Raw genomic sequence first — 27,923 nt, forward strand, 5'->3', positions numbered from 1 at the left:
AAAAAAAGAAAAAAAAAAGTAATGCAGCTTCCATTTCAAGGTTGAAAGTGTTTATTACCAGAAAAGGCAAAGCTAGTGTTAAATGCTTTTTAGCCAAGTGAATGGTGCCAACACTTAAGGAGGATATTCTGGGCTGCAAGAGCACCTATCATCTGTCTCTTGTCCTAAACCCTATGATGAAAATCTACCCCTTTCTGCCAGGACTGCAGCATGGGGCTCTTCAGCTTAACCACTTCATTGCTGTCCCACCTCTCTGTGAATTAGTGTTCAGGAGATAACTTGGCCATATCTATCAGTCCCAAAGGGAGAAAAATAAAAATGGAGGGAATTAATCTGACATGATACAAATGAAGTAAATCTAAAACCACCCTACCCTCGAACAGAGATTTTTCCATAAAAAGAGACGTCAGGGGCTGCATGAAGAACCATACTATTACTAGAACCATACTATTACTATGGATTTTACATGGAAGATGCTCAGATACTACAGTGATGGGTAACAATATAAAACCTCAAGGTAGTTTCACATGCAACCTAAACCTCATCAAGAGGTTTATACAAGAGTACTCAATGCAAGAACTAGGGAATAAGTGGTTACAAAGAATGGGGAGACAGGAGGTATTGATGTGATCTAAGCCATTAACTTGCTGTATGACTGTGGATCAGTCACTGCTAGTTTCAAAATGGCCACCATTTTGCATGTTTCTCAATGGAGAGAGAGGCCAGAGCCCACCTGTACCAAAGATGGCCACTGCCTCCATCATCCTACTTCTCTTCACCATCACTCTGGGGAGCTTGGTTTCATGCATTTGGAACAATAGGAGGTTGCAGCCATTTTGAAAGAGGGCATCTTAACAGAGGACAACTAATAGCCTCACTTCAACTGAAAAAAGTGTGAGATAATGGCCATTTTGAAAGAATTCTTCACATTTCTCTAAAGGAGAAGATTTTAATGAAGTAGCCTCTGCTGATAGATAAGCATTCAGTTATATAAAAAAAGGCACAAAAAATTACCATGCATCCTACGTATATTTTTTTTTAAAATGCCCATTGTGCTGCACTATGTGTTGTGCACTATGCACGATGTGCTGCAGTCTAAAACCCCCTTTATGGGCCAACATGTTCAGGCTTCTTTAGAGCAGTGTATAGCAACCAACACATCCTAAGGAATTTGGCCCTAAAAGGTTAAAAAAAGATGTATTTTTAGATAAGTACCTATCTTCATATTGTTGTAAATATCATATGGCTACATTCTCTGAGTTTCTTGTTTTGTGATCAAGTAAAGTATGACATTTTTAATTGAAAAAAGATGGGAATTCCATCACAGAAATATAAGGGAAAATAAAGAAAAAAAATCTAAAATGTCTTCAAAAATCAATTTTAATCTGGGACCACAAACACTGCAATGTCTTGATTATCATCACATGCTTATTGCATGGTGTCATTAGAGGGCAAAGTTAAGGATGCCCTGAGCATTTACATATCTTGTTTGGATTTAAGTTTAAACCTCACCTCTGAATCCTCTGCTTCTTTAGGGGATAATTACAATACATTTTATCCTAGATTACCGATACGTATTTTCAACCTTCACTCCCTCTTACTGTAGTTTTTGCCTGGGAATACTATGTAGTCTATTAAACAGGCCTAGGATGAAAGAGAAAGACACTATTGTGTGTGAGGGGTATACTCTAATTCTAAAAAAAGCCTTTTGGATGAAATATTTCATATTCAGTCTCAGAGGGGATTTTTTTTTTCAAATCTGTAAAATCAGAGATAAACCCCTTCAACTATCTTTGAGTTATCAAAAGGTAAAATATGACATTTTCCATTTAAAATAAATGTTAGGACACTGCTTTACTCAAAGAATGAAAAAAACTATGCCTGAAATTTATTACTTGAAATTTCAGTTTTGCTGATCCTCAGTGAGGCCTAGGCCTTTCTGCTGTCAGAATCCATTTTCCCACCCAGAGTAAACCAGTGTTATGAGCATTGAAATCTTATTTTTGTGCATGGTAACTTCGGGAGCTATGAACTATCAGGGCTAGTATCTACACAGAAAACTTCCTCTGTAGATTGATTTCAATGTAGAAACAGATTCTGGACCAGATTCTCTCTGTGTATTCTGGCCATTTTCTGCTGCTCAAGTAGTGCAAAATGGTAGACGGTTGCCCTACCTGGCTAGCTGATTATTTCTCCAGTGTGGGGAAGTTTTCACCTGGCATAAAGAGGCATAATCAGCCTTTATGCCAACTACCCCACCCACACGATGTATGGGACAGGAGAGAGCATGACACAGCATACTTTCACTCAACCAATTCTCAACTGATGTGTGGTCCCACAGGAAGCACAGCCAGCTGGCACAGAAGTTAGAGCAGCCCCTAAGCTCTCCTGTACCAACTGAATCTCAGCACAGGAGAGAATCTGGGTGCTTATGCATGACTTTTAACGTCTGTAGGAGTTGACCTCTCTACCGTGAAGCTTTCAGCACCTCAGGAGAAGGATTTCTCTCTCTTTGGAAAGCACAGGGAAATTAAAATATAACTTATGTTAAGGTTACAAATCTCATGACTTATAGAGTTTATGTGCAAAAACAGTGGTTCTCATACTGTAGTCATTATTAATTTGCATATGCTGCATGTGTGTTGTATCATCAATTTCTGGATTGATATCTAAATGTCTACATAAATATGAATTTATGGAAACCACAAAGTATACAGGATGTGTAGCATGGCTGAGTTAATGTTACAACAGAAATTTTAACTTCTTCCATTTCCTCACTTTGTGAGCATTTACATTCCTAACCTTAATGTTACTAGTTAATAGAGAAACATGCATTAATGTATCAAAACCTCAAACAATGGGCACAGAGAAGCCAGTGGTAGGATTAGAATCCATCAGCTAGACCTCCAGCTACAGTAAAATGTCAGAGCTCCATTGACTTCAACTGAGCTACAACAATTTACACAACTGAGGATCTGGCCCTGTCTCTGAACATAGCAGGGTAAGCGCTCTGTCAAGCTTCACACACACTTGCGGTTTATTCAAATAGACTGATGTCCCCTTTCCCTTTTTCACACTTTACAGGCAGCAGCAGAGAAGGCTCATTGTCTGAAGTAACCGTTGGACTGTGCTTCTGCCTGGATGTAGTGCTGGGCAGCAATGAAAGTTACAGACATAAGTACAAGCCTCTGGGAGGAGTCAACTCAGGCACCTGGTTAAGGAGAGAAAGTTCTTTTTGTAGGAACTACAGCACCCAACATGGCACCCAGCAGTGTGCGCACAGCACCAGATGACAACAGAAAGCAAAGCAAATGGCTGTATCCTTCAACACCAACTTATAACAGTTTTATCAGACCCTTCCATCTGAAGGTAAGAAACCGAGTCAGGATAACATCAGGAAACCAGGGTGAACCCCCCCACCCCAAAAGCATCTAAAAAAACCCTGGGTTTATCTACATAACCCCTTCATTTGAATAACTCTTTCCCATCACCATTCATGCACTTTAGAAATATAGTTTTAAATGCTGTACAGTACTTTAGGCAGACATCAGAACAGTATTATACTTGTGTGATTCACTGAGAAATCAATTCTGCCCAATTTAGAGCTTGAGTACTGCAGTGGCTTGAGAGTTTATCCTTTACAATCACCAATAAAAATGAAAATTTACACATAGCAGACAATTAGTCACTTGACTGTTGTCATCAGGGAACAATTTTCTTCCATAATGCAGTAGATAGCACTGGCTAATCAGAAGCAGACTTTTTCTAAATGCTGATTTACGTTGACAACAGAGAGGGGCATCATCAAGCTTAGCTTAACTGATGTGAGACAATACAGAGAATGTTTATCAATGCTTGTGTGGTCCCACAATATATAGAAAATGAACATGTACCATCCTGCAGCCAAGCATAGCTGACGAACAAGTAACTATAGAGAGTATTTAGCCACATATGGGCATATCTGGCTTTGCTTAACAGAACAGTGACCATGAATTCATTGGTTCCAATAGCAGCAAAGAAAGGTAGGCAAGGCAAGCTTTTAACAGTTCCTGCAAGACTACCCAGAACTGGGCTTTAGCTGCTGTTTGCCTGTCTGGAACACAAGAGGTTTGATGGAAGTGTTTTTCACTATAACCTGAATTTGTGAGATTACACATACATACAGAAGAATTTTCTAATGGTCAGAGAGTAGGATGAGGAGTCAGGAGTGGTGGGTTCTCATGACAATGGGGAAATAATGTAGGCTCAAATCTTCAAAACATAGTCAGGAGTTTTGGGCACCCAATTTGAGATATCCAAGGCCAGAGTTTCAGAGGTGCTGGACACCCATAACTCCAACTGAAGTCAATGGAAGTTGCAAGTGCTCAGTACTGCTGAAAAATCAGACCCTACGTATCTCAAATACAGAGTCTCAAAATCTGAAGTGCCCACAATCCTTGGCCACTTTTCACAATGTTGACCTTAATTTCTTTGCAACTTAGATTTCCTATTTATAAAATGGAAATAATATTCCTCAACCTTGTCGGTGTGGTGTAAGGCTTTACTGGTTACCAGTGAAGCACCAAGGCAACATAGTCTAGGGGGTAAGGCACCAGACTGGTAGTCAGGAGATATGAGTTCTACTCAAATTTGTCATTGACTTGTGAGACTTTGGGTAAATCCTTTCTTGTTTCTGTGCCTGTTTCCCCTCACACTCTTGTCTGTCCCACCTATTGCTTAGGGCAAGAGCTGTTTGTACACATAGTACACAGGAGCCCTGATCTTGGTTGTGGCCTCTAGCTACTGTAATGCAAACAACAATACAACTTACCTCCTTTGTCAAGTGCTTTGTGATCTACAGAGTAAATGCACTATGTAAGAGCTAGGTTATAGTATTTAAATAAGGCTACGATTTTGTCATGGATATTTTTAGTAAGTGTCCTGGATAGGTCACAGGCAATAAACAAAAATTCACAGAAGCTGTGACCTGTCCCTGACTTTTACTAAAAATGTTCATGACCAGTGGGGAGGGGAGAATGGTCCAGCATCCTGTCCTGCTGTGGCTGGAAGCTGCGGTCCCTGCCCAGTAACTGGGAGTGACCCCAGCCCATTGAGGCTGGGGAGCTGCAGGGGATCTCCTGCTGCCTGGGGACCTCTGGGAGATTCCCCTTCCTCCCCCCTAGGCTGGGGAGCTGCAAGGGTTCCCCTGCTGGCAGTGGCAGCAGAGGAGCTGCCGGGGGTCTCAGGGACTGGGGAGCTCTGGGAAATTCCCTGCAGAGACTGGGGAGCAGCGGGGGATTCCCCACCACTCTGGGCCACGGGGTATTCTGCAGCTCTCGGCCACCATGGACGGTGGGGTACCCTGCAGCACCCAGCTGCTGCAGGCTGAAGTCATGGAGGTCTGCAGAAGTCACGGATTCCGAGACTTCTGCAGTCACCAGGACCAAATCATAGCCTTCATTATAAGTGCAGCAAGAGCCTCTGAGTTGATGTGCTATGTAAGTGCAAAGTATTATTTATACACACACCTGCACGGTTTAATGTAGACCAGTATGACAGGATTATTTTCTGTTATTTGTCTCTGCTATAAAAACCCATTCACATTTTGCCAGGGTACTGGAGTGGTGGTAAAAAAGCACTGATCACTGAAGCTGCTTTCCCATGGGTGAACTCTCATATCTTTAATTTTATCAAGCATTTTCACCTCTCTCCAAAGGGACAGGTCATTATTGTTTTTTAAAATCAAACAAAACGAAGTCTATGAATTAGCAAAATTAAATAGCATCTTATGTCTGAAAATACGACAGTATCATCTGCATGTTACAGGAAACTTGTGACTGTCACAGTTTTCCATGATGACAGCTCCGTTCCCCTCTCCCCATCAGATGTTTGACAGTAACTGTGAATCCATTATGGCTTCTCGCTCCAAACCAGCACACTGTCTGAGGCTTTGGATCAACTGTGATGTTATATCCAGTAATATCCAAGACAGTGGTCTTCATTCACCTTTACATTCCCTCAGGGTCTGGATAAGTGGTCCTAAATGTCAAGTTTATCCGTGGTTCCCTGGCATGATATTCCTTAGGTACCCGATGCTATAAACATTATGAACAAAAAGAATATGAGTTTCCATAATTTAAAACACATTTAATATTCAAATACAAAATACTTTGTATCCTCATTTTACAGGATGGTGACATTACTCACTTTTCAAAATACAAGAATTTGATAAGACATAAAACCCATGTCCTGACTGCTGAGAGCCATTAAGAAACCCACAGAACATTTTGTAACAGTAGAGTGGTTAGACCAAATTACAACTTCATTATGTTCTGTCTTCCTAAATTGCTTATGCACTTTCAGATGCATACTGTGTTCGTCACTGCCTCTCCTAAATGCAGGACCATTACATAGGTGTTTAAGTGGTGGGTGGAGTGATCACTATATATCACTTGGAGTCTGGTGGCACCTTAAAGACTCACAGATTTATTTGGGTATAAGCTTTCGTGAGTAAAAAATCCCACTTCATCAGATGCATGGAGTGCAAATTACAGATTCAGGCATAAATATACTGGCACATGAAGAGAAGGGAGTTACCTTACAAGTGGCAAAGAGTCCTGTGGCACCTTATAGACTAGCAGACGTATTGGAGCATGAGCTTTCGTGGGTAAATACCCACTTCGTCGGATGCTCCAATATGTCTGTTAGTCTATAAGATGCCACAGGACTCTTCTGCTTTTACAGATCCAGACTAACACGGCTATCCCTCTGATAGTTGACACCTTACAAGTGGAGAACCAGTGCTGGCAAGGCCAATTCAGTCAGGACGGTCTGATGGTGTGGCCGATGTGGTGGGGTCCTATGATGGTATCGCTAGAGTAGATATGGGGACAGAGTAGATAACGGGGTTTGTTACAGGGATTGGTTCCTGGGTTACTGTTTCTGTGGTGTGGTGGGTAGTTACTGGTGAGTATTTGCTTCTGGTTGGGGAGCTGTCCGTAAGAGAGGATTGGCCTGCCTCCCAAGGTCAGTGAAAGTGAGGGATCGTTTTCCAGGATAGGTTGTAGATCATTGATAATGTGCTGGCTTTAATTGGGTGCTGTAAGTGATGGCCAGTGTTGTTCTGTTATTTTCCTTGTTGGGCCTACCCTGTACTAGGTGACTTCTGGGTACCCATCTCGATCTGTCAACCTTTCTCCTCACTTCCCCAGGTGAGTATTGTACAGACAGACATCATCTTCCTCTCCAAGTACAAACAGATGGACATCATACCAAACGGACTGAAGGTAAAAATCCACTGCAATTGACATACTACACTGACTATGGTGAGAGATTGTGCCACACACTCTCAAGGAAACTGAGGAACTACCTGATCAGCATCCTGTACAGCAAACAAGAGAAGATCAAGAATGAGCTCACAAAGCTGGAGACTCTCATGCAAAACCAACCTTCCACACACAAACATCCACGTGGCTGGACTTTACAGAAACAAGACAAGCCATTTACAACGCATACTCTACTTCTCTACAGAGGAAAAATGACAGTAAACTAAACTCCTACATGCCACAGGGGGCTACAACAGGGGTACCCTTAACTCACCCAACAATATTGTCAATCTATCCAACCACACTGAAGAAAAGTCTGTCCTATTTCAGGGACTCTCTTTCTGCCCCACGATGCCCATGATACAGTTCTGCGGTGATCTAGAAGCCTACTTTAGCCGTCTCCAACTCAAGGAATATTTTCAACACACCAGCGAACAGTGCACTGACCCACAGGAACCCTCCTACCAACACTACAAGAAGAACTCCTCTGCGTGGACTCCTCCTGATGGTCGAAATGACAGACTGAACCTCTACACAGAGTGCTTCCGCAGACATGCACAGGCTGAAATTATGAACAAACAGCATCGCTTGCCCCATAGCCTCAGCTGTACAGAACGCAACGCCATCCACAGACTCAGAAACAACTCTGACAATATAATTAAAACAATGGACAGGAGATGCTGTAGGCATCATGAACATGTCAGATTACGAACCGGAGGCTGCCAGGCAACAATCCAATACCGCATTCTACAGGCCACTGTCTTCTGATTCCATGAGGAGTACCAAAAGAAACTATACCATCTGCTCAAAAACTCCCTGCTATAGCATGGGAACAAATCTACACCGACACACCCTTAGGGCCCTGAGCAGGGGTATTTTATCTGCTACCCAAGATCCATAAACCTGGAAATCCTGTACGCCCCATCATCTCAGGCTTTGGCATTCTTACAGCAGGATTATCTGGCTATTTGGACTCTCTCCTCAGACCCTACGCTACCAGCATTCCTAGATATCTTTGATACTCCACTGACTTCCTGAGGAAACTACAATGCATTGGTGATCTTCCTGAAAACACCATCCTGGCCACCATGGATGTAGAAGCTCTTTACACCAATATTCCACACAAGGATGGACTACAAGCTGTGAGGAACAGTATCCCTAATAAGGCCACGGCACACCTGGTGTCTGAGCTTTGTGACTTTATCCTCACCCACAACTATTTCAGATTTGGGGACAACTTATACCTTCAAGTCAGCGGCACAGCTATGGGTACCCGCATGGCTCCACAGTATGCCAACATTTTTATGGCTTACTTAGAACAATGCTTCCTCAGCTTTTGTCCCCTAGCACCCCTCCTCTACTTGTGCTACATTGATGACATCTTCATCATATGACTCACAGGAAGGAGGCCCTTGAAGAATTCCACCTGGATTTCAACGATTTTCACCCCATCATCAGCCTCAGCCTGGACCAGTCCACACAAGAGATCCACTTCCTGGACACTACAGTGCAAATAAGTGATGGTCACATAAACACTACCCTATACCGGAAACCTACTGAGCACTATACTTAACCTACATGCCTCCAGCTTCCATCCAGGACACGTCATACAATCCGTTGTCTACAAGCCCCAAGATATAACTGCATTTGCTCCAATCCCTCAGACAGAGACAAACACCTACAAGATCTATATCAAGCATTCTTAAAACTACAATACCCATCTGGCGAAGTGAGGAGACAGATTGACAGAGTGAGACGGGTACCCAGAAGTCACCTACTACAGCACAGGCCCAACAAGGAAAACAACAGAACACCACTGACCATCATGTACAGCCCCCAGCTAAAATCTCTTCAGCACATTATCAGCAATCTACAACCTGTCCTGGAAAACGATCCCTCACTTTCAGAGACCTTGGGAGGCAGGCCAATCCTCATTTTCAGATAGCCCCACAACCTGAAGCACATACTCACCAGCAACTACCCACCACACCATAGAAACACTAACCCAGGAACCAATCCCTGTAACAAACCCCATTGCCTACTCTGTCCCCATATCTACCGTAGCGACACCAACCACAACAGCCATACCATCCAGGGCTCATTCACCTGCACATCTACTAATGTGATGTATGCTATTATGTGCAGCAATACCCCTCTGCAATGTACATTGGCCAAACCAGACAGTCTCTGCATAGAAGAATAAATTGACGGAAATCAGACATCAGGAACGGTAATACACAATAGCCAGTAGGAGAACACTTCAATCCCCCCAGACATTCTATAACAGATTTAAAAGTAGCCATTCTTCAACAAAAAAACCTTCAAAAAAAGACTTCAAAGAGAAACTGCAGAGCTACAATTTATTTGAAAACTTAACATCATTAATTTGGTGTTAAATAGGGACTAGAGTCGCTGGCTCACTATAAAAGCAATTTTCCCTCTCTTGGTATTGATACCTCCTCATCAATTATTGGGAGTGGACCACATCTACTCTGACTGAATTGGCCTTGTCATCACTGGTTCTCCACTTGTAAGGTAACTCCCTTCTCTTCATGTGCCAGTATATTTATGTATCGGTAATTTTCACTCCATGCATCTGAAGAAGTGAGGATTTTTACCCATGAAAGCTTATGCCCAAATAAATCTGTTAGTCTTTAAGATGCTACTGGATTCCTTGTTGTTTTTGTGGATACAGATTAACACAGCTACACCTCTGATATATATCACTTATTGATCGTGCAGAGATGCTATTCAACTTAAGCCATAAATTTTGTGGGATGCATTGAGATTCTTGGATGGAAAGCACTGTTAATATATAGTGAAGTGTCATTTTATTGTATAACACACATCTCCCAATAGCTTTCCCAGTAACTCATGTCCCCACTGGCGCAGTCTGTGGAAATCCAGAAAACTATACCTCGATGGGAAAAACTTGTTCATATTACCCAAGTATTCTCACCTGCCAGTCTTCCTGGGTAGCTCCCTCCATCATCAGTAAAGTTCCATGAGGCAATGGGATCCGCACTCTTTCCACATAAGTATAGTCCCCATTCTCTTCCTAGAAAGAAGAAATAAAAATACAGAAGTATGTGCAGAAGAGGGAAACACTGCATTAGGGGACCCCACATCAGAGCTTAAAACAAGAAAGGGGTCCCTCAACAGATTATCAATTAAGACTTTGGTCTGATAAGGTTCTCATTGTATCATGAAGAGCAGTTATACCACTCCCTGTGTTACTGCCAGGTAGCACTATATTTCACCAAGGTTCATAAATTTTAAGGCCAGAAAGAACTATTATGATTAGTCAGTCTGATCTCATCCATAACACCTAGAATTTCACCAAGTGATTCCTGCATCAAGCCCGTCACTTCCAGCTGAGTTAGACTACAGCATATAATTTAGATAGCCATTCGGCCTTGCTTAAAGACTTCAAGTAATGGAGAATCCACCACATCCCTAGGGTAAGTTGTTCCAATGGTTAATTAACCTCTCTAAAAGAAATCATGCCTTATTTCTAATCTGAATTTGTCTAGCTTCAGCTTCTATCTATTATATATTTTATTCTGCTTTTGTCTGTTTGTTAGATTAAGGAGCCCTCTACTATGCAAAATCTCCCCATGTAGGTTCTTGTAGACCATGATCATGTCACCTCTTAAATTTCATTTTGTTAAGATAAATAGATTGAGTTTCTTTATTCTCTTTGTGAGGCAGGTTTTTCAGATCTCATATCATGCTTGCAACTCTTCACAATCCTTTTCAATTTATCAACATTCTTTTAAAAGAGTGGTCATCAGAAGTGGACACACTATTCTAGCATGGGTCTCACAAATGCCATATACAATGGTAGTAATACCTTTCTACTGTACTTCTACTCATTCGTCCCCTGACTATATATCCAAAGATTGCATTTGCTTTCTTTGTCACCACATTGCACTACCAACTCACATTCAATTGGTTATCCACTATGATCCTTAAAGTCCTGTCTGAATTATTGCTTTCCAAAATACAGTCCTACATCTCATAAGTGACCTACATTCTTGGTTCCTCAACGCAGGACCTGTGTTTATCTGTATTAAGTGTACCTGGGGTAGCCCTCACTGAAGGTCAGGGCAGGCGGCAAAAAGCTGTGCAGATACTCCCAAGACTGGTGAGTAACAATGAAGTTAAACTCCCCAGCCAGTCACAAACTCTGCTTCTGATCCCCCACACTGGTTATCAAGAAGTGAAAAAAAAGGGGGGAATCACACAGCCCCCTTATTGCATTTTACTTGTCTGACTCCCAGTCAGCACATAGATCCAGTACAGTGATAAGTTATTTTAAAACTCTGCCACTATATAAAATGTTCTTCTGACCCCAAAGGACCGGCCACATTGCCAGGTCAGTATTAGGTTGGATCTTACCCAAAATGTCACACTGCCAGCCAATCCTTTAGTCTCTAAAACGAAAGGTTTATAATAAAGAAAAAGGAAAGACCAAGAAGAGAGATGCTAAATGGTAAAAAAATCACATACATACAAAGATTCAAAATCCATGTAGCAGGTTCTTAGCAGTATTGGTAAGTTTGCTGGCTTGAAAGTTCCTCTGGAGTACATTCACAACTTGAATGGGTCATTCAGTCCTTTGTTCAGAGATTCAGTTTGTAGCAAAGTTACTCCAGAGATAAGAAGCAGGACTGAAAACAAAATGGAGCTGGTGCAGCTGCCCATTATATTCCTCTTGCCATGTGGCTTGTACTTCCTGTGTTCCAAACACAAGCTTCACAGCACATGAGCATGGAAAAGGCTTACGGCACGTCTTCACTAGCAACATTAAAACGCTACCGTTAAAGCGCTGCCACATGGCTGTGTAGTCGCAGCACCAGCATTGGGAGAGAGGTCTCCCAGCGCTGCAAAAAACCCAACCTCCACGAGGAGCGTGGCTCCCAGCGCACTAGCACTGTCTACACTACTCTGAAACTTACAGTGCTCGGGTTTTTTTTTTCACACCCCTGAGAAAGTTGCAGCACTGTAAAGTGCCAGTGTAGACAAGCCCTTAGGCCCCATCTACACTGGCAAGTTTCTGGGCAGTAAAGCAGCTTTCTGTGCTGTAACTCCCGAGGTGTAAACACGGACAAGCCACATTGTGCACAGAAACTAAGCAGCTGTAGTGCTCTAAAAAAAAAAAAATCACCCTGACGAGAGGCGTAGAGCTTTCTGTGCTGGAGCTACAGCGCTATGGTGCCAGTGTAGCCATCGTGGCGATTACAGTGGTGCGACTGGCATCTGAGAGGCGTCCCACAATGCCTGTTCTCACCTCTCTGGTGATTGGTTTGAACTCTAGTATAGTGCTAATTTTTAAAATCAGAATGTCGTGCAGTACTAAATCAAATGTCTTACAGAAGTCTATTACGCCAACAGTTATCTTTGTCAACCAAAGTTGTAATAGAATCAAAAAATGCTGTCAAAATTGTTTGCCAAGACCTATATTCCATGAAACCACATGGAGAGGTATTAATTATGCTGCCATATTTTAATTCTTTATTGACTGTACCCCATATCAGGCTTTGTGTGATTTTACCTGGGATCCATGTTCGGCTAAGTGGCCTATAGTTACCTGGGTCATGCTGTTTACCCTTTTAAAATATTGACACATTAACTTTTTCCCCAGTCTTCTTGGACTTCGTCAGTATTCCAAAAGTTTTGTAAAATATCAACATCAATGGCTCAGAGAGCTCCTCATCAATTCTTTTCAAACTCTTGGGTACAAATTATCTGGTCTTTCAGATCTGAAAATGTTTAGCTTTAGCAGTCTGTGTAACATTCTCTGTACTTACTGTTAGAATAGCAGAAAGTGTGTAATTATCACTGCAAACTGTGACATGATCCAGCTTCCTCGCAAATACAGAACTGAAATATTTATTGAACTCTTCTGCCTTGTCTGCACTACTACTGACAATTTTACCATCCCTGTCTAATAAATGTGTAAAGATTTTCTGAAATGAGATATTCAGGGAGGTTTAAGATAGAAATTCAGCTATAGAGTGTCTGCTTTAAACTGAAAAACTACTGTTAAAAGGACAGACTCAAGGTGTTATTTTTTGTTTATAACAAATGTTGGGAAACAGGAAACTGAAATCTATCTTTATAATTTTTTTTAAAAAGTGCTGCACTGCAAAGACACGTACTAGTTTGTCATTGCAGGTTCAGTTCCAAAGACTAGGCTGCACAAAACATGGCTTGTTATTGCAGCTTCCCCACACTGTTCACATAATGAATCGTTAATTTTAGGGTCTTTCCAACAGTTGGCTTGTAAGGTCACTTCTGAGGACTGAGCTACTGACTTTTTTCCCTGTAGGATTTGGGCATAGGAGAAGACAGCAAGGGAGAAAACACTGAATCAATTAGTTGTTCATGAAAAATATATACTGTGACTGTTAACAGATAAAGAAAAAACGTAGGTCATGTTTTAAGATTCTAAACGTTGACAATGTTCCTATAGACGAGTGGTTTTCAAACTGTGGGTCATGACAGCGGGAATGCAAAACACTGGGTTGTGGCAGCTCTGGTCAGCACTGCTGACTGGGCCGTTAAAAGTCCCGTTGGCGGTGCTGACGGCTAAGGCAGGCTAGTCTCTACCTGTTCTGACATCGAGCTGCACCCCGGAAGCGGCCAGCAGCAGGTCCGGCTCCTAGGCAGGGGGTCACGGGGTTCCACATGCCGAGCCCGCACCAAGCATGAGTTCTGCACTCACAGCCAATGGGAACTTGGGGAGTGATGCCTGTGGGCAAGAGCCGCAAGAAGCTGCTTGCACGCCTCCGCCTAAGAGCTGGATCTGTTGCTGGCCACTTCTGGGGCGCAGCACGGTTCATGGTACCAGGACAGGCAGGAAGCCTGCCTTAGCATCCTCACTGCACCTCTGACCAGGAGTTACCTGAGGTAAGCTTGCACCACAACCCTGGGCCCCCCTCAACCCAGAGGCCCTTCCTACACCTCAAGCCCCTCATCCCCAGCCCCACCCGAGCCTGCACGCCCAGCTCAGAGCCCTGACCTCCTCCCTCACTCCAGCCTTAAGTCGTCCCTCCCCCAAACCCGGAGCCCCCTCCGGCACCCCAAACCCCCATCCCTGTCCCCACCCCACTCCTCACCCCCACACCCCAACTCTCTGCCCAAGCCCTGAGCCCCTCCCACACCCCAAACACCTCAATTCCAGCTCCGCTGGGTTGCAGGCATCAACAATTTTCTTCAGCTGGGTCACCAGAAAAAAAAGTTTGAAAACTGATGTAGAGCACAATCATATAGACACACAAAACAGATGCTCAAGTTGTTTTTTTCCCATTTCACTTATTTATTTATAATTACAGAGGCAGTCTCTCTTCCTGTTTCTTATAATGGTTAGTGCAGGTCCCTAAAATCACACTCATTGCAGTTGGCCTGGAGGAGATTAAGGAAGGCATTGCTAAAATGTTCCAGCCCTTGCTCAAGATGGCAATTACTCCCAAGTGAATTAAACACAAACTGTCACTAGTAGAATGGAATACATCAGATGAAATGGAGCTGTGCTTCAGGGGAAAGAGATAAGACAGGCCACAACTTATTGTGTCATCTGAAAGACTACTGTAGCTGCAAGACAAGTGGAGCCCATGTCATTTTGAAACACTGTAGCATAATTTAGACTAGAAGACGGTTATTAGAATAAGATTCTATCCAGCCTGAAGCAAACGGATAGTCGCCTCACACTGATACACCACTGTTTGTGAAACAGCAAGTGTTACAAGACCTCAACTTTCAGATACCTACACATGGAGTTATACATGAATAACTATTCCCAAAAAATTCCACGTATGGATGCTCTAATTCTGGAATAAATGTCCTTGAATGATGCCATGTGTGGACATTTATTGCAGAATTAGAGCATCCACACAGAGTTATTGAGATAGCTAATCCAGAGCAACTCCATATTGCAGTCAAGTCACAGAGGACAATGAATGGTTTGATAAATACTCAGGAGGCGCTACTTACCTGTACAGTAACTGCAGTTCTTCAAAATGTGTTGTTCCTATAGATACTCCACTTCAGATACACATGTGCTTTTGATAGAGATTTTTGGGAACAACGTCTTTGGGTCTGCACCTGCACTGTATATATCCTTGGGCTCTGAAAGAATCTGCATGCTGTGAGGTGTGTGAAAGTGGAAACTCTGCCAGCAAGACAGTGAAAAGCCTTAACAGGTTCGAAGTGGCTCTTCTTGGAGCTCACCAACAGGCCTGAGGTCTTTCAGCTCAACTGGTAGTTGAGTATGCAAGTGAGGTGGGACTCTGATGGGGAGAGTCCCTCTTTGGGTGAACCGGAAGTGAAAGTGTTTCCATTTTTACAGATTTAGCACTCTGAGGTGTAGGACTGGCCTTCATCCTCCCTTCTTCTTGGGGACTGGAAGCTACTTTGGTACTGGAGGTGGAATCTGTACTGGAGATGGCCAAGACTGGTGGTCAGGTTAGTTCCACAGGGAGAGTGGATACTTGCTGGTCTAACGGTACCACCAGGTGATCCCTTTTGATACTGGCCAAAAGAGGAGAGTTGGGTTCCTGAAGGATAAAGAAGTCTTGTGGGAGCAGCAATGAGCTCAGTACCAGTGAGGCGAGTTGTTGGGCTGCCTGCTGTGATGTAGCTGCCAGTACCAGAGATGGCATGAGCAAGCAATCTCTATGTTCTCTAAGTTCTTGGCCTGTTAAGAGCATGAGATACCAGAAGAGCTAGTACCAAGGGAGTTGGTGTTGATCCTGATCTCCTCACAGAGTCAGCAGGGCTCTGTACTGGATGTCAAGGCTGATACCAAACAGGGCTTCTCAGCATGAGAAGACCCAGAAGTCTTCTTTGAAGGTGGGTGAGACTGAGTATCAGGAAGGAGAAGAGCATCCGCTGTACCCACACTGGGACATGGAGTCTCTTTAGCAACCGATCTTTTGGGGAGATTTCTCCTTCGTACTCTACTTCTTGTCAGTGGACTTGGGCCTCTTCTTCTTAGCATGCTTTGGGGGTTCTGAAATGGCTTGCCAGAGCTTAGATGTTGGAGGTCGATGGGGCATTTGGGTCTCTTGAGACCAATGTACAGGGAGGGAGTTGGGCCCTGGCCCCTTACACCTTGGCAGTCCTTAAGGTGTGCTCTATAAAGAGTAGATTGAGCCTGTCCTCTCTCAGCTTCCCAGATCTGCTCTTCAAGATGGAACAGACCTTGCAAAGTTTAAACCCTGGGGTTTTGACCATACTTTGGACATAGAGGCAGACCTGAGGTGGCAGGAAGCCCTGGCTGTCAAGGAAGGAGGAATACATACAGTGCAAAAAAACCAAACAAAAAGTCTGAAAACAAAATCAACTAAATTCAAAATAAGTAAAATAAGAATAAATCAAGTAAGAAGGCAAAGTTCACAAGCTAAGGATACAGCAAGGCTCAGTCTCAGGCTGCAGGTGGTTGAGAAAGAACTGCAGAAGCAGGGGATCCGACCTTCCCTACGTATCTTCAGACCAGAGCCCAAGGACAGGTGCGGCACAGGGACAAACCTATGGACAATGCTACTGAAAATCTCCAATCAAAGGCCCATAGGCGCATGTGCATCTGACGTGGAGAGCCAACAGGGACAACTACAGTACTTTAAGAACATGGTATTTTAAAGTGTTATTTTAAAAATCACTACAATACAAAGCTATTTTCCATTAATTAAAAAAATGAAACAAAAAACGTCTAAATTTTCAAAAGGGACATTATTTTGGGTGCTTCATTTTCGTATGCCCAACTTAACACATTTTACAAGGACAAGTGCCCAGTGCTTTCTGAAAATCAGAGTATCAGTCAATATCACCTGAAAATTTAGGCCTCAGAATTTAAATGAGATAGTAAATTTGGGTATGAACAATTCCTAATTAAAAACCAACAAGGACAAGAGGAATATGGATGAAAGGCTTAGCAGATAAAGCCTTCACCTCTAAAATGGGAGCATTAAATCCAGCGTGAGATTTAAGTGAAATAAGTTTGGTGGGTCTCAGATCAATTCCCAAATAAAGAGTTCTAAATAACAAAAAGCGTGACATGATAGAATGGACTCAGAACTGCAGCCACATTTCCTCCTGCCCAGGAAGTCACACTGCCAGTGCTTGTGCTGGGAATAATGAAACCATTACTGTTTCTCTTTCTGTCCTCTAAGGGCCCCAGTCCTCTAAGGCTCTGAGTATACATGGCTCCTATTGAAGTCTGAGTGTGCTGAAGGTGTTCAGTGCTGCTCAAAATAGAGCTTAGCATGCTCTTTGCAAGGAGAATGTTTATTTGAAAAATGCATAATGAGGCATCCAAGAATTTTTGGACAATCATCTTCCTCTGTTAGAAGCATTCCTAGCAATCCATATGCAAAGATAAAGATTTGGGGTAGAGGGGTTTGGTTTTTTAACTTCAAAGAGGAGGTTTTTTGTTTTTAAACAGAAGTTATAAAAAGGCCGACTCCTGACAAACAGCAGATACATAAATACCATTATGAAAGCTCTGTTTCATTTCACAGGATTGCATCATGTTATTTTACGTCTGGACAAGAACAAACTTCATCTTTGCCTCCTGATCTTCTTGGTTAAAATGGATTGGAAGATTTGATCTGACAAGAGACCCTATCTGTTGGAGTATTGTCAGAAAAGTGGTTATGTAAAAACAACACCCTCTTACCACATTACATTGTGCATTTCTGAGCCAAAATTGTTGACTTTACTCACAAAAAACAGGTTTGTATTCCTGTTATCCCTGCAGAGCCAACAGTTATGAGCACCCTAACTGGACTTTATTCTGCCTCCTACACCATCATCAACATTGTCTGCAAAGCCCTCATTGCAGAACCTTTACCTTTGGAGCTGATGTTAGAGGAACAATACAGGTGGGTTTTCAGAACCATTTGCTGTGCTGCACTTAAAAGTGGTTCTTTGATTTTTAAGGTGAGTAAATGTGATGTTTTAAATACTTGAAAATTAATCTGGAGAAACACATGGTTGCTTTTATATAATCAGCTTGGTCAGTTCTGTATACGCTTAGAAAAGGAGTGGCCCCTGAAACGCAGGCCTGCAAAAGGAACTGGTCTGTATTTTGATACAGAGATTAGCTGCTCTAATAGTTTTCAGCTGTACACTCAATAAAAGCCTGGGTTTACACTGCCCCAGCCAAACAGGTGCAATTGTTTCAAGTCCTTCTTTAACTAGATATAATTTATAATTAGGAAGGCTGCTGGCTTAGCTGGTAGGAAGCAGTAAATGTAAAGCTTAAAAGCACATTCTTGAACCTCATATGACCTTGGAGTTGTTCCTAAAAACAATCCCACAGAATCAGAGAAGTTAGAGAAAGAAAAGATTTATTAAGTGAGTGAGGGAGGAATCTATCTAAGTTACACAACTTCAGCTACATTATTCACGTAGCTGAAGTCGACGTACTTAGATCTACTTCCCGCGGTGTCTTCACTCTGGTGAGTTGACTGCTGCTGCTCCCCTGTCGATGCTTCTCATGCTGGTGGAGTACAGGAGTTGAAGGGAGAGCGCTCGGGGGTCGATTTATCATGTCTAGACTAGATGCGATAAATGGATGCCCACTGGAACGATCACTGCCTGCTGATCCAGTGGGTAGTACAAACATACCCTAACTCAGAGTCTCTAAAGCTCTGGGGAGTACTCAGCCTTACAGCATAAATTCTCTCCTGTATGGATCCTCCTGTCCCCATCATGCAGTTGCACCACAACACAGAACTCCAGATCGTAAAGTCACCTGTATACCATTGTTCTTGATGTTTTCCTATAAGTTAGTCAGGACAGTGGCAGGAGATGGGTTCAGCATGAGGTGGAAATATTTTGTGTTGCAAGAGAAAGCAAGAATTTACCATGAGAATGCCCGTACATTATGTCCACAGGATCCTCCTTGTCCACATGTTTGTTGACCCCATCAAAGAACTCTAATCGATTATAAGACATGATTTCTCTTTACAGAAACCATGTTGACTTTTGCCCAACAAGTTATATTCTTCCATGTGTCTGACAATTTTATTCTTTACTATTGTTTCAACTAATTTGCCCGGTACTGACGTTAGACTTACTGGACTGTAATTGCAGGGATCATCTCTAGAGCCCTTTTTAAATATTGATGCTACATTAGCTATCTTTCAGTCATTGGGTACAGAAGCTGATTTGAAGGACAGGTTACAAACCATAGTTAATAGTTCCGCAATTTCAAATTTGAGTTCTTTCAGAACTCTTGGGTGAATGCCATCTGGCCCCGGTGACATGTTACTGTTAAGTTTATCAATTAATTCCAAAACCTCCTTTAATGACACTTCAGTACTGCAACAATCACCTACGAAGGATGGCTCAGGTTTGGGAATCTCCCTAACAACCTCAGCCATGAAGACTGAAGCAAAGAATTCATGTAGTTTCTCTGCAATGACTTTATCGCCTTTAAGTGCTCCATTTGTATCTCGATTGTCCAGGAGCCCCACTGGTTGTTTAGCAGGCTTCTTGCTTTTGATGTACTTAAACATTTTGTTATTACGTTTTGAGTTTTTGTCTAGCTATTCTTCTAACTCCTTTTTGGCATTTCTTATTACATTTTTACACTTAATTTGGCAGTGTTTATGCTCCTTTCTATTTACCTCACTAGGATCTGACTTCTGCTTTTTAAAAGATGCCTTTTTATGTCTCACTGCTTCTTTTACATGGTTGTTAAGCCACAGTGGCTCTTTTTTAGTTCTTTTACTGTGTTTTTTAATTTGGGGTATACATTTAAGTCGAGCCTCTATTATGGTCTTTGAAAAGTGTCCATGCAGCTTGCAGGAATTTCACTCTAGTCACTGTACCTTTTTTTGCATAGTTCCCATTTCTGAAATTAAATGCCACAGTGTTAGGCTGTTGAGGTGTTCTTTCCACCACAGGAATATTAAATGTTATTACATTAGGTCCGCTTGGAAATAGTGACCATGTTATAGTTACCCCTTGGACCAGACCCTGCGCTCCACTCAGGATTAAATCAAGAATTGCCTCTCCCCTTGTGGGTTCCTGTACCAGCTGCTCCAAGAAACAGTCATTTAAAGTATAGAGAAATTTTGTCTCTGCATGTCACCTGGGGTGACATGCACCCAGTCAGTATGGGAATATCTGAAATCCCCCACTATTATTGAGTTCTTTCTTTTGATAGCCCCTCTAATCTAGCATTTCATCGTCACTATCACTGTCCTGGTCAGGTGGTCAATAATAGATACCTACTCTTATATTCTTACTAGAGCATGGAATTACTATCCATAGAGATTCTATGGAACGCGTGGATTCATTTAAGATTTTTACTTCATTTGATTCTACATTTTCTTTCACATATAGTGCCACTCCCCCCTTCCACGACCAATTAAAACGACCTACATTTAAAAACAAAGTCTTCATAGTCCTCCTCCAGCTGACCTCACAGACTACCTATCTTTTCGTGTCTAGTATGCCCACGAATGAGTATCATGCCTTGAGGAGGGCTTCTCTCTTCCTCTCTCCTTAGTTTCCTTTCAAATCCCATCTGAAAAATCTATTTTCCCCACTGTCAATGACACTTATTTTCTCTCTTACTCTACTCTGACAGTTCCAGCTCCTCTGCTATTACATCAATCTGTGATAGTCAGGACACCAGGGTTAATTCTTTCGCTCTTTCCAAAGAGAACTATGAGATCTTTAACTTTAGTCAGGACACTGCTCACACATATACATGAAGGACCTTGCTTTAATATCTCACTTGAAGGTTGTTCGTTATAAAAACAAAGTTTTGGTATCAACACTTTCAGAACATCACGAACGTTCTGCAATTATCTAACATACGCACATATCACGCACACCCCAGCCATCAGTTTCCTTGGTTACAGACTGAGAAATAGTCTGCCAACTGGCTTTTGTAGTTCCCTTCACAGCTCACATTGCAGTTAGCAGAGTAACTGCACCAGAATAATCCTTATAGCACAGTGAAGGCTCTCTGCAGCAAGACAGCTCTGAGGGGGCAGGGGAGCCTGGTAAACCTTCAGTGAAACACCCTCCAGGAAGTCCTTTAACCCTTTTCATTAAGATCTACAATCAATTTCATAGACTCATAGACTTTAAGGTCAGAAGGGACCATTATGATCATCTAGTGTGGCCTCCTGCACAACGCAGGTCATAGAATCTCACCCACCCACTCCTGTAACAAACCCCTAACCTATGTCTGAGTTACTGAAGTCCTCAAATTGTGTTTTAAAGACCTCAAGGTGCAGGGAATCCTCCAGCAAGTGACCTGTGCCCTGCACTGCAGAGGAAGGCAAAAAACCTCCAGGGCCTCTACCAATCTGCCCTGGAGGAAAGTTCCTGCCGAAACCCAAATATGGTGATCAGTTAAACCCTGAGCATGTGGGCAAGACTCACCAGCCGGCACTCAGGAAAGAATTCTCCATGGTAACTCAGATCCCACCCCATCTAACATCCCATCACAGACCATTGGGCATATTTACCTGCTAATAATCAAAGATCAATTAATTGCCAAAATTGCCATCATACCATCCCCTCCATAAAGGTATCAAGCTTAGTCTTGAAGACATGTGTGTCTTTTGCCCCCCACTACTCCCCTTGGAAGGCTGTTTCAGAACTTCACTCCTCTAATGGTTGGAAACCTTCGTCTAATTTCAAGTCTAAACTTCCTAGTGTCCAGTTTATATCTATTTGTTCTTGTGTCCATATTGGTACTAAGCTTAAATAATTCCTCTCCCTCCCTGATATTTATCCCTCTGATATATTTATAAAGAGTAATGATATCTCCCCTCGGCCTTCTTTTGGTTAGGCTAAACAAGCCAAGCTCTTTGAGTCTCCTTTCATAAGACAGGTTTTCCATTCCTTGGATCATCCTAGTAGCCCTTCTCTGAACCTGTTCCAATTTGAATTCATCCTTCTTAAACACGGGAGACCAGAACTGCACACAATATTCCAGATGAGGTTTTACACCAGTGCCTTGTATAACAGTACTAACACCTCCTTATCTTTACTGGAAATATCTTGCCTGATGCATCTCAATACCACATTAGTTTTTTTAACGGCCATATCACATTGGCAGCTCATAGTCATCCTGTGATCAACCAATACTCCGAAGTCCTTCTCCTCCTCTGTTACTTCCAACTGATGTGTCCCCAATTTATAACCAAAATTCTTGTTGTTAATCCCTAAAGGCATGACTTTGCACTTTTCACTATTAAATTTCATCCTACTATTACTCCAGTTTACAAGGTCATCCAGATCCTGTATGATATCCTGGTCCTTCTCTGTATTAGCAATACCTCCCAGCTTTGTGTCATCTGCAAACTTTATTAGCGCATTCCCACTTTTTGTGATAAGGTCAGTAATAAAAAGATTAAATAAGATTGGTCCCAAAATCGATCCTGGAGGAACTCCACTAGTAACCTCCTTCCAGCCTGACAGTTCACCTTTCAGTATGACCCGTTGTAGTCTCCCCTTTAACGAGTTCCTTAACCACCTTTCAATTTTCCTACTGATCCCCATCTTTTCCAATTTAGCTAATAATTCTCCATGTGGAACCATATCAAATGCCTTACTGAAATTGAGGCAAATTAGATCCACTGCATTTCCTTTGTCTAAAAAGTCTGTTACCTTCTCAAAGAAGATCAGGTTGGTTTGGCATGATCTACCTTTTGTAAAACCATGTTGTATTTTGTCCCAATTACCATTGACCTCAATGTCCTTAACTACTTTTGCCTTCAAAAAATTTTCCAAGACCTTGCATACTACAGATGTCAAACTAACAGGCCTATAGTTACTAGGATCACATTGTTTTCCTTTATTAAAAACAGGAACTATGTTAACAATTCTCCAGTCATACGGTACAACCCCTGAGTTTACTGATTCATTAAAAATTCTTGATAATGGGCTTGTAATTTCATGTGCCAGTTCATGTGCCCCCCGATTTAGTCCCATTAAGCTGTTTGAGTTTGGCTTCTACCTCAGATGTGGTAATATCTACCTCCATATGCTCATTCCTATTTGTCATCCTACCATTATCCCTAAGCTCCTCATTAAAAACTGAGGCAAAGTATTTGTTTAGATATTGGGCCATGCCTAAATTATCTTTAACCTCCACTCCATCCTCAGTGTTTAGCGGTCCCACTTCTTCTTTCTTTGTTTTCTTCTTATTTGTATGGCTATAGAACCTTTTACAATTGGTTTTAATTCCTTTTCAAGGTCCAACTGTACATGGCTTTTGGCCTCTCTCATTTTACCCCTACATGTTCTGACCTCAATAAGGTAGCTTTCCTTGCTAATCCTTCCCATTTTCCACTCCTTGTAGGCTCTCTGCTTTTTCTTAATCACCACTCTGAGATGCTTGCTCATCCAGCTTGGGCTACAACTCCTGCCTATGAATTTTTTCCCCTTTCTTGGGATGCAGGCTTTTGATAGTTTCTGCAACTTTGACTTGAAGTAATTCCAGGCCCCCTCTGCCTTTAGAGCCACAAGTTCTTCAGTCCAACCCACTTCCCTAACTAATTTCCTTAATTCTTTAAAGTTAGCCCTTTTGAAATCAAAAACCCTAGTCCTGGATCTATTTTTGTTTATCCTATCAACTAGTTTGAACTGAATTCACTCATGATCACTCGAACCAAGGTTGTTCCCTAAAACCATTTCTTCTATGAAGTCCTCACTAACCAAAACCAAATCTAAAATGGCATCCCCTCTTGTTGGTTTTTCACCTACTTGGTGAAGGAATCCATCAGCTACCACATCCAGGAAAATCTGAGTCCTATTATTATTACTAGCACTTGTCCTCCAGTCTATATCTGGGAAGTTAAAGTCTCCCATGATCACACAATTCCCATTAGTGTTTACTTCATTAAAAACATTAAATAGGTCTCTATCCATATCCAAATCAGATCCCGGTGGTCTGTAGCACACCCCAAGCACTATCTCAGGGAGGCTCTAGTAGCTTTCTTTCCCAATATGATTGCTGCCCAGACAGACTCTGTCTTATCCATTCCATCACTTCTTATTTCTTTACAGTTAACCTCATCATTGATATACAATGCTACTCTCACCACCTTTCCCTTTATTTCTGTCTTTCCTAAACAGCACATACCCTTCAATACCTGTACTCCAGTCATGATAACTATTCCACCATGTTTCTGTTATCTCTATAATATCTAGTTTCATTTCCTGCACCAGTAGCTCTAGTTCCTCCATTTTGTTACCTAGGCTCCTTGCATTAGTGTACAAACATCTTAATTTTTGCTGTTTGGCTTCACTGACATTCTTCACTCGATTAGGCACAGACATTCTACCAACAGTATCACCTATTAGACTGGTATCTACACTACCCTTCCTCCTTATGTCCATTCTCATACCCATGGCTGTATCCTTTCTACTTCGTTTTCTTCCCTCTCAATGTTAAAATCCGGCGTGGAGATTACCTGGACATCTCCCAACCATCTCCCCCAAATTCCTAGTTTTAAGCTCTCTTAATCAGTTGTGTCAGCCTCTATTCTAGAAGTCTATTTCCCTCCTTACTCAGGTGAAGTCCATCCCAACCGAACAGCCCTCTGTCCATGAATGCTTCCCAGTGGCCATACAACCCAAAGCCCTACTTATAGCACTACTGCCTGAGCCATCTGTTGATCGGCATAATCTTGTCACATCTTTGTTGCCCTTCTCTAGGAACAGGCAGAATCCCACTGAAGTTCACCTGAGCCTCGATTTCCTTAAGCGTCTTCCCCAGCCAAGCATAGTCTCCCTTGATATGTTCCAGGGAGAATCTAGCTGTATCATTTGTTCCCATAGGAAGGACAATCAGCAGATTTTTTCCTGATCCCGTTAGGATCCTCTTCAGCTTCAGGTCCACATCCTGTATCTTAGCACTCGGCAGACAGCATACCCTTCTGTTCTCTGGATCAGCTCTAGTTACAGGCCTGTCTATTCTTCTCAGTAAGGAGTCCCCAGTCACATAGACCTGCCTTTTCCTGGTGATGGTGCAATTCTCTGGTCTATCACCCGTTCCCTCTGGATGCAAGTCCTCTCGATTTCTATTGTCCCTTGCAATCCTCCGCAGTCCATCCCGTATCCTCCTGGGGCTCATATTTGGTGTTATCTCTAATGACTCTTCCCCTCTTCCTTTGGGACTAGCTGCTCATCTTCTTCCTTGCCCTCTCACCTTCAGCGACCACCTGCTGTGCCCCTTCTTCATTTTCCAACTCCGCGAATCTGTTCCTGAGCTCTATTTCTCCTTCACTAACCCATCTTTTCCTCTGCCTGGTTCTCTTAGTCACATGCTTCCAATGTCCACATCCCTCACCCAGCAGTCTCCCCTCAGAGTTCTTTGGTCCTGCTTCCATAGCAAGTCTGAGCTTTTCCCTTCAGCCTCCTCATGTCTTTGCTCCATCATCTGCTCGAACCCCCTTCTAAACTCAACCAGAGTTTCTACCTGCATCTCCAATCCTCGGATCTTTTCTTCCATCAGCTCTATCAGGTGGCACTTCATGCAGACGAAACTCTTTTCAGGTACCCCTTCCAGGATCATGTACATGTCGCAGCTTCCACATCCAGTCATCCTCACTGTATCCAGTCATCCTCACTGCCTCTATATTGGTCATAGCCTTCCCACATAAAACCTATTAATCTGGGAAACACAAACCAGACCAAACCACCATTACCACCCACAACAAAACAAACCCCCCAACAGGCACCAGAACACTGGCAGAACACCACCCACACCCTTCACTAGCCTATTTCTCTGCCTAGGTCTCTTAGTCTTTACCGCAAACTTCCCTTGCAAACTCCCACTGAAACTCCCCTGTTTACAGCTCTGTTTGTTGGCTCCTGCTCAGGGGGAGCTTGATTGGATAAGCATGGGTCAGAAAGATGTATCCAAACAAGACATTCAGGAATCATTCATCCCAGAGAGATACAATCAAGAAATACAAAAGCAAGGACTGAAAAGGTTATGTGTTTCGTATGCAGAGTGAGCTGAACATATTAATACATGCAGCAGTATGTGCTGGCTTAAATCACAGGGTGGGCACCGATTCCAAAAAAAAGCACTCACTTGCTGTCTCTGTGCAGGGAGAAACTGCAACAGAAGAAAAAGGGCAGTGGCAAGAGAGGTTTCTTCAAATTATTGGGCCTACAACTAGAAGACAAAAGTGGTCAGTTCACGTGACAATGGTCTTCGTATTGCCAAGCAGGACACAGAGGCTTCAAGGCAGAAACAAAGCATCACGCACAAAGCTACAAAACTGTCCCATTTCTAAACCAATGGAAAGCAACACAGAGAATTTTTAAAAAGATCTTGAAAACGTCGTCAGGGCTAAAACAAAATTTGTTTCTGGTATGATGCTAATTTCCATTCCAAGTCACTGTAACAGTCCTGCTGGGAAATTTGCTTCTGAAATGCACACTGTGGGTTTTGTTTGTTGTTGTTTTTTGTTTTTTAAATTATGAGTACTGGGTAGAATCTGAATGAGATATTCTTCCCTCCCCCCAGGGTTCACTCTTGTATTAGCAGAAATCAAACAGGCTAGCCATGTCTCTCTAACTAATCTTCAGTCTGACACTGTTCACATAGTACAGCTTTCGCTGCAGGAAGAGCCAGAATTGGGCAAACGCGTTTGCCCTCCAGCAAGTGAGGGAAACAAACAGGAAGAATGCTACTTGCATCTACTCTACTTTAAATTTCTTGTCAGAGAGAAAACTAAATTGTGAAGGAAAGAATAATAATTCATGAAGGTAAGTGGTAATGGGGATGTAATGCAACATGCATTTATCAAAGATAGATCATGCCATATTAACTCGATTTCCTTCTTTCAGAAAATAACTTTTTTAGCTAGGAAAGATTTACTGTACCTAAACCTCAGTAATGCGTTTGACACGGTACCACATGGGAAACCATTAGTTACATTAGGGAAGATGGTACTCAGTGTAAGAAATATAATGTGGATAAGGAAATAGCTGAAGAGCAAAAGGCAACACGTAGTGCTGAAAGGGGAACTACTGGACTGGAAGGAAATTACTAGTGGAATTCCTCAAGGATCAGTCTTGGGACCAATCTATCCAGTATGTTTATTAATGACCTTGGCACAAAAAGTAGGAGTGCGCTAATGAAATTTGCTGATACCATCAAGTTGGGATGAATCATCAATTCAGAGGAGGATCAAAATATTATATGGAAAGATCTGGATGACTTAAGACTGGAGTACATTAACAGGATGCAATTCAAGAGTACCTAGTTCAGGGTCATGTACATAGGCTCTAATAAGAATCTTCTACAACCTAAGCACTCATCAGCTGGAAACGACAGGAGGAGAGAGGCCTGGGTATGTGGGTGATATCAGGATGATGAGCCACCAATGTGATGTAACTGTGAAAAAGGCATATATGATCCTAGGAAGTATCAGGCAAAGCACTACGAGTATAGATAGAGAAATATTAATGCCAGTGTACAGGGCACAAGGTAAGACCTCATCTGGAATAGCGTGTACAATTGTGATCACCCATGCTAAAGAAAGATGAATTCAAACTGGAACAGATGCAGAGAAGAGCTACTAAGATGATCGGGGGAATGGAGGGCTTCTCTTATGAGGGGAC

At 42.4% G+C, this 27,923-nt stretch overlaps 1 protein-coding gene and 1 long non-coding RNA gene across 3 annotated transcripts in view; one reads left to right on the forward strand and one right to left on the reverse strand.

The window, feature by feature from the left end:
- LOC115650289 lies at positions 1-27,355 on the forward strand. Its single transcript, XR_004000050.1, has 3 exons — positions 1-3,369; positions 17,828-18,190; positions 26,403-27,355. It is a non-coding gene; the product is annotated as an uncharacterized LOC115650289 (long non-coding RNA).
- Positions 5,635-27,923, reverse strand: part of ALKBH3 (alkB homolog 3, alpha-ketoglutaratedependent dioxygenase) — a 63,173-nt gene continuing 40,884 nt past the window's right edge. Inside the window, exons 9-10 of one of the 2 annotated variants that reach the window (XM_030559997.1) lie at positions 10,264-10,362; positions 5,635-6,074 (exon numbers count right to left, since the gene is read on the reverse strand). In XM_030559997.1, coding sequence (XP_030415857.1) covers positions 5,988-6,074; positions 10,264-10,362 — 186 coding nt within the window. In that variant the 3' untranslated portion in view covers positions 5,635-5,987. Of the gene's footprint in view, positions 6,075-10,263; positions 10,363-25,805; positions 25,960-27,923 lie in introns of those variants that run through there. The other variant, XM_030559998.1, reaches the window with a different exon arrangement.

Source organism: Gopherus evgoodei, chromosome 4 (assembly GCF_007399415.2).
Source record: "Gopherus evgoodei ecotype Sinaloan lineage chromosome 4, rGopEvg1_v1.p, whole genome shotgun sequence".
Classification (NCBI taxonomy): Eukaryota; Metazoa; Chordata; order Testudines; family Testudinidae; genus Gopherus; species Gopherus evgoodei.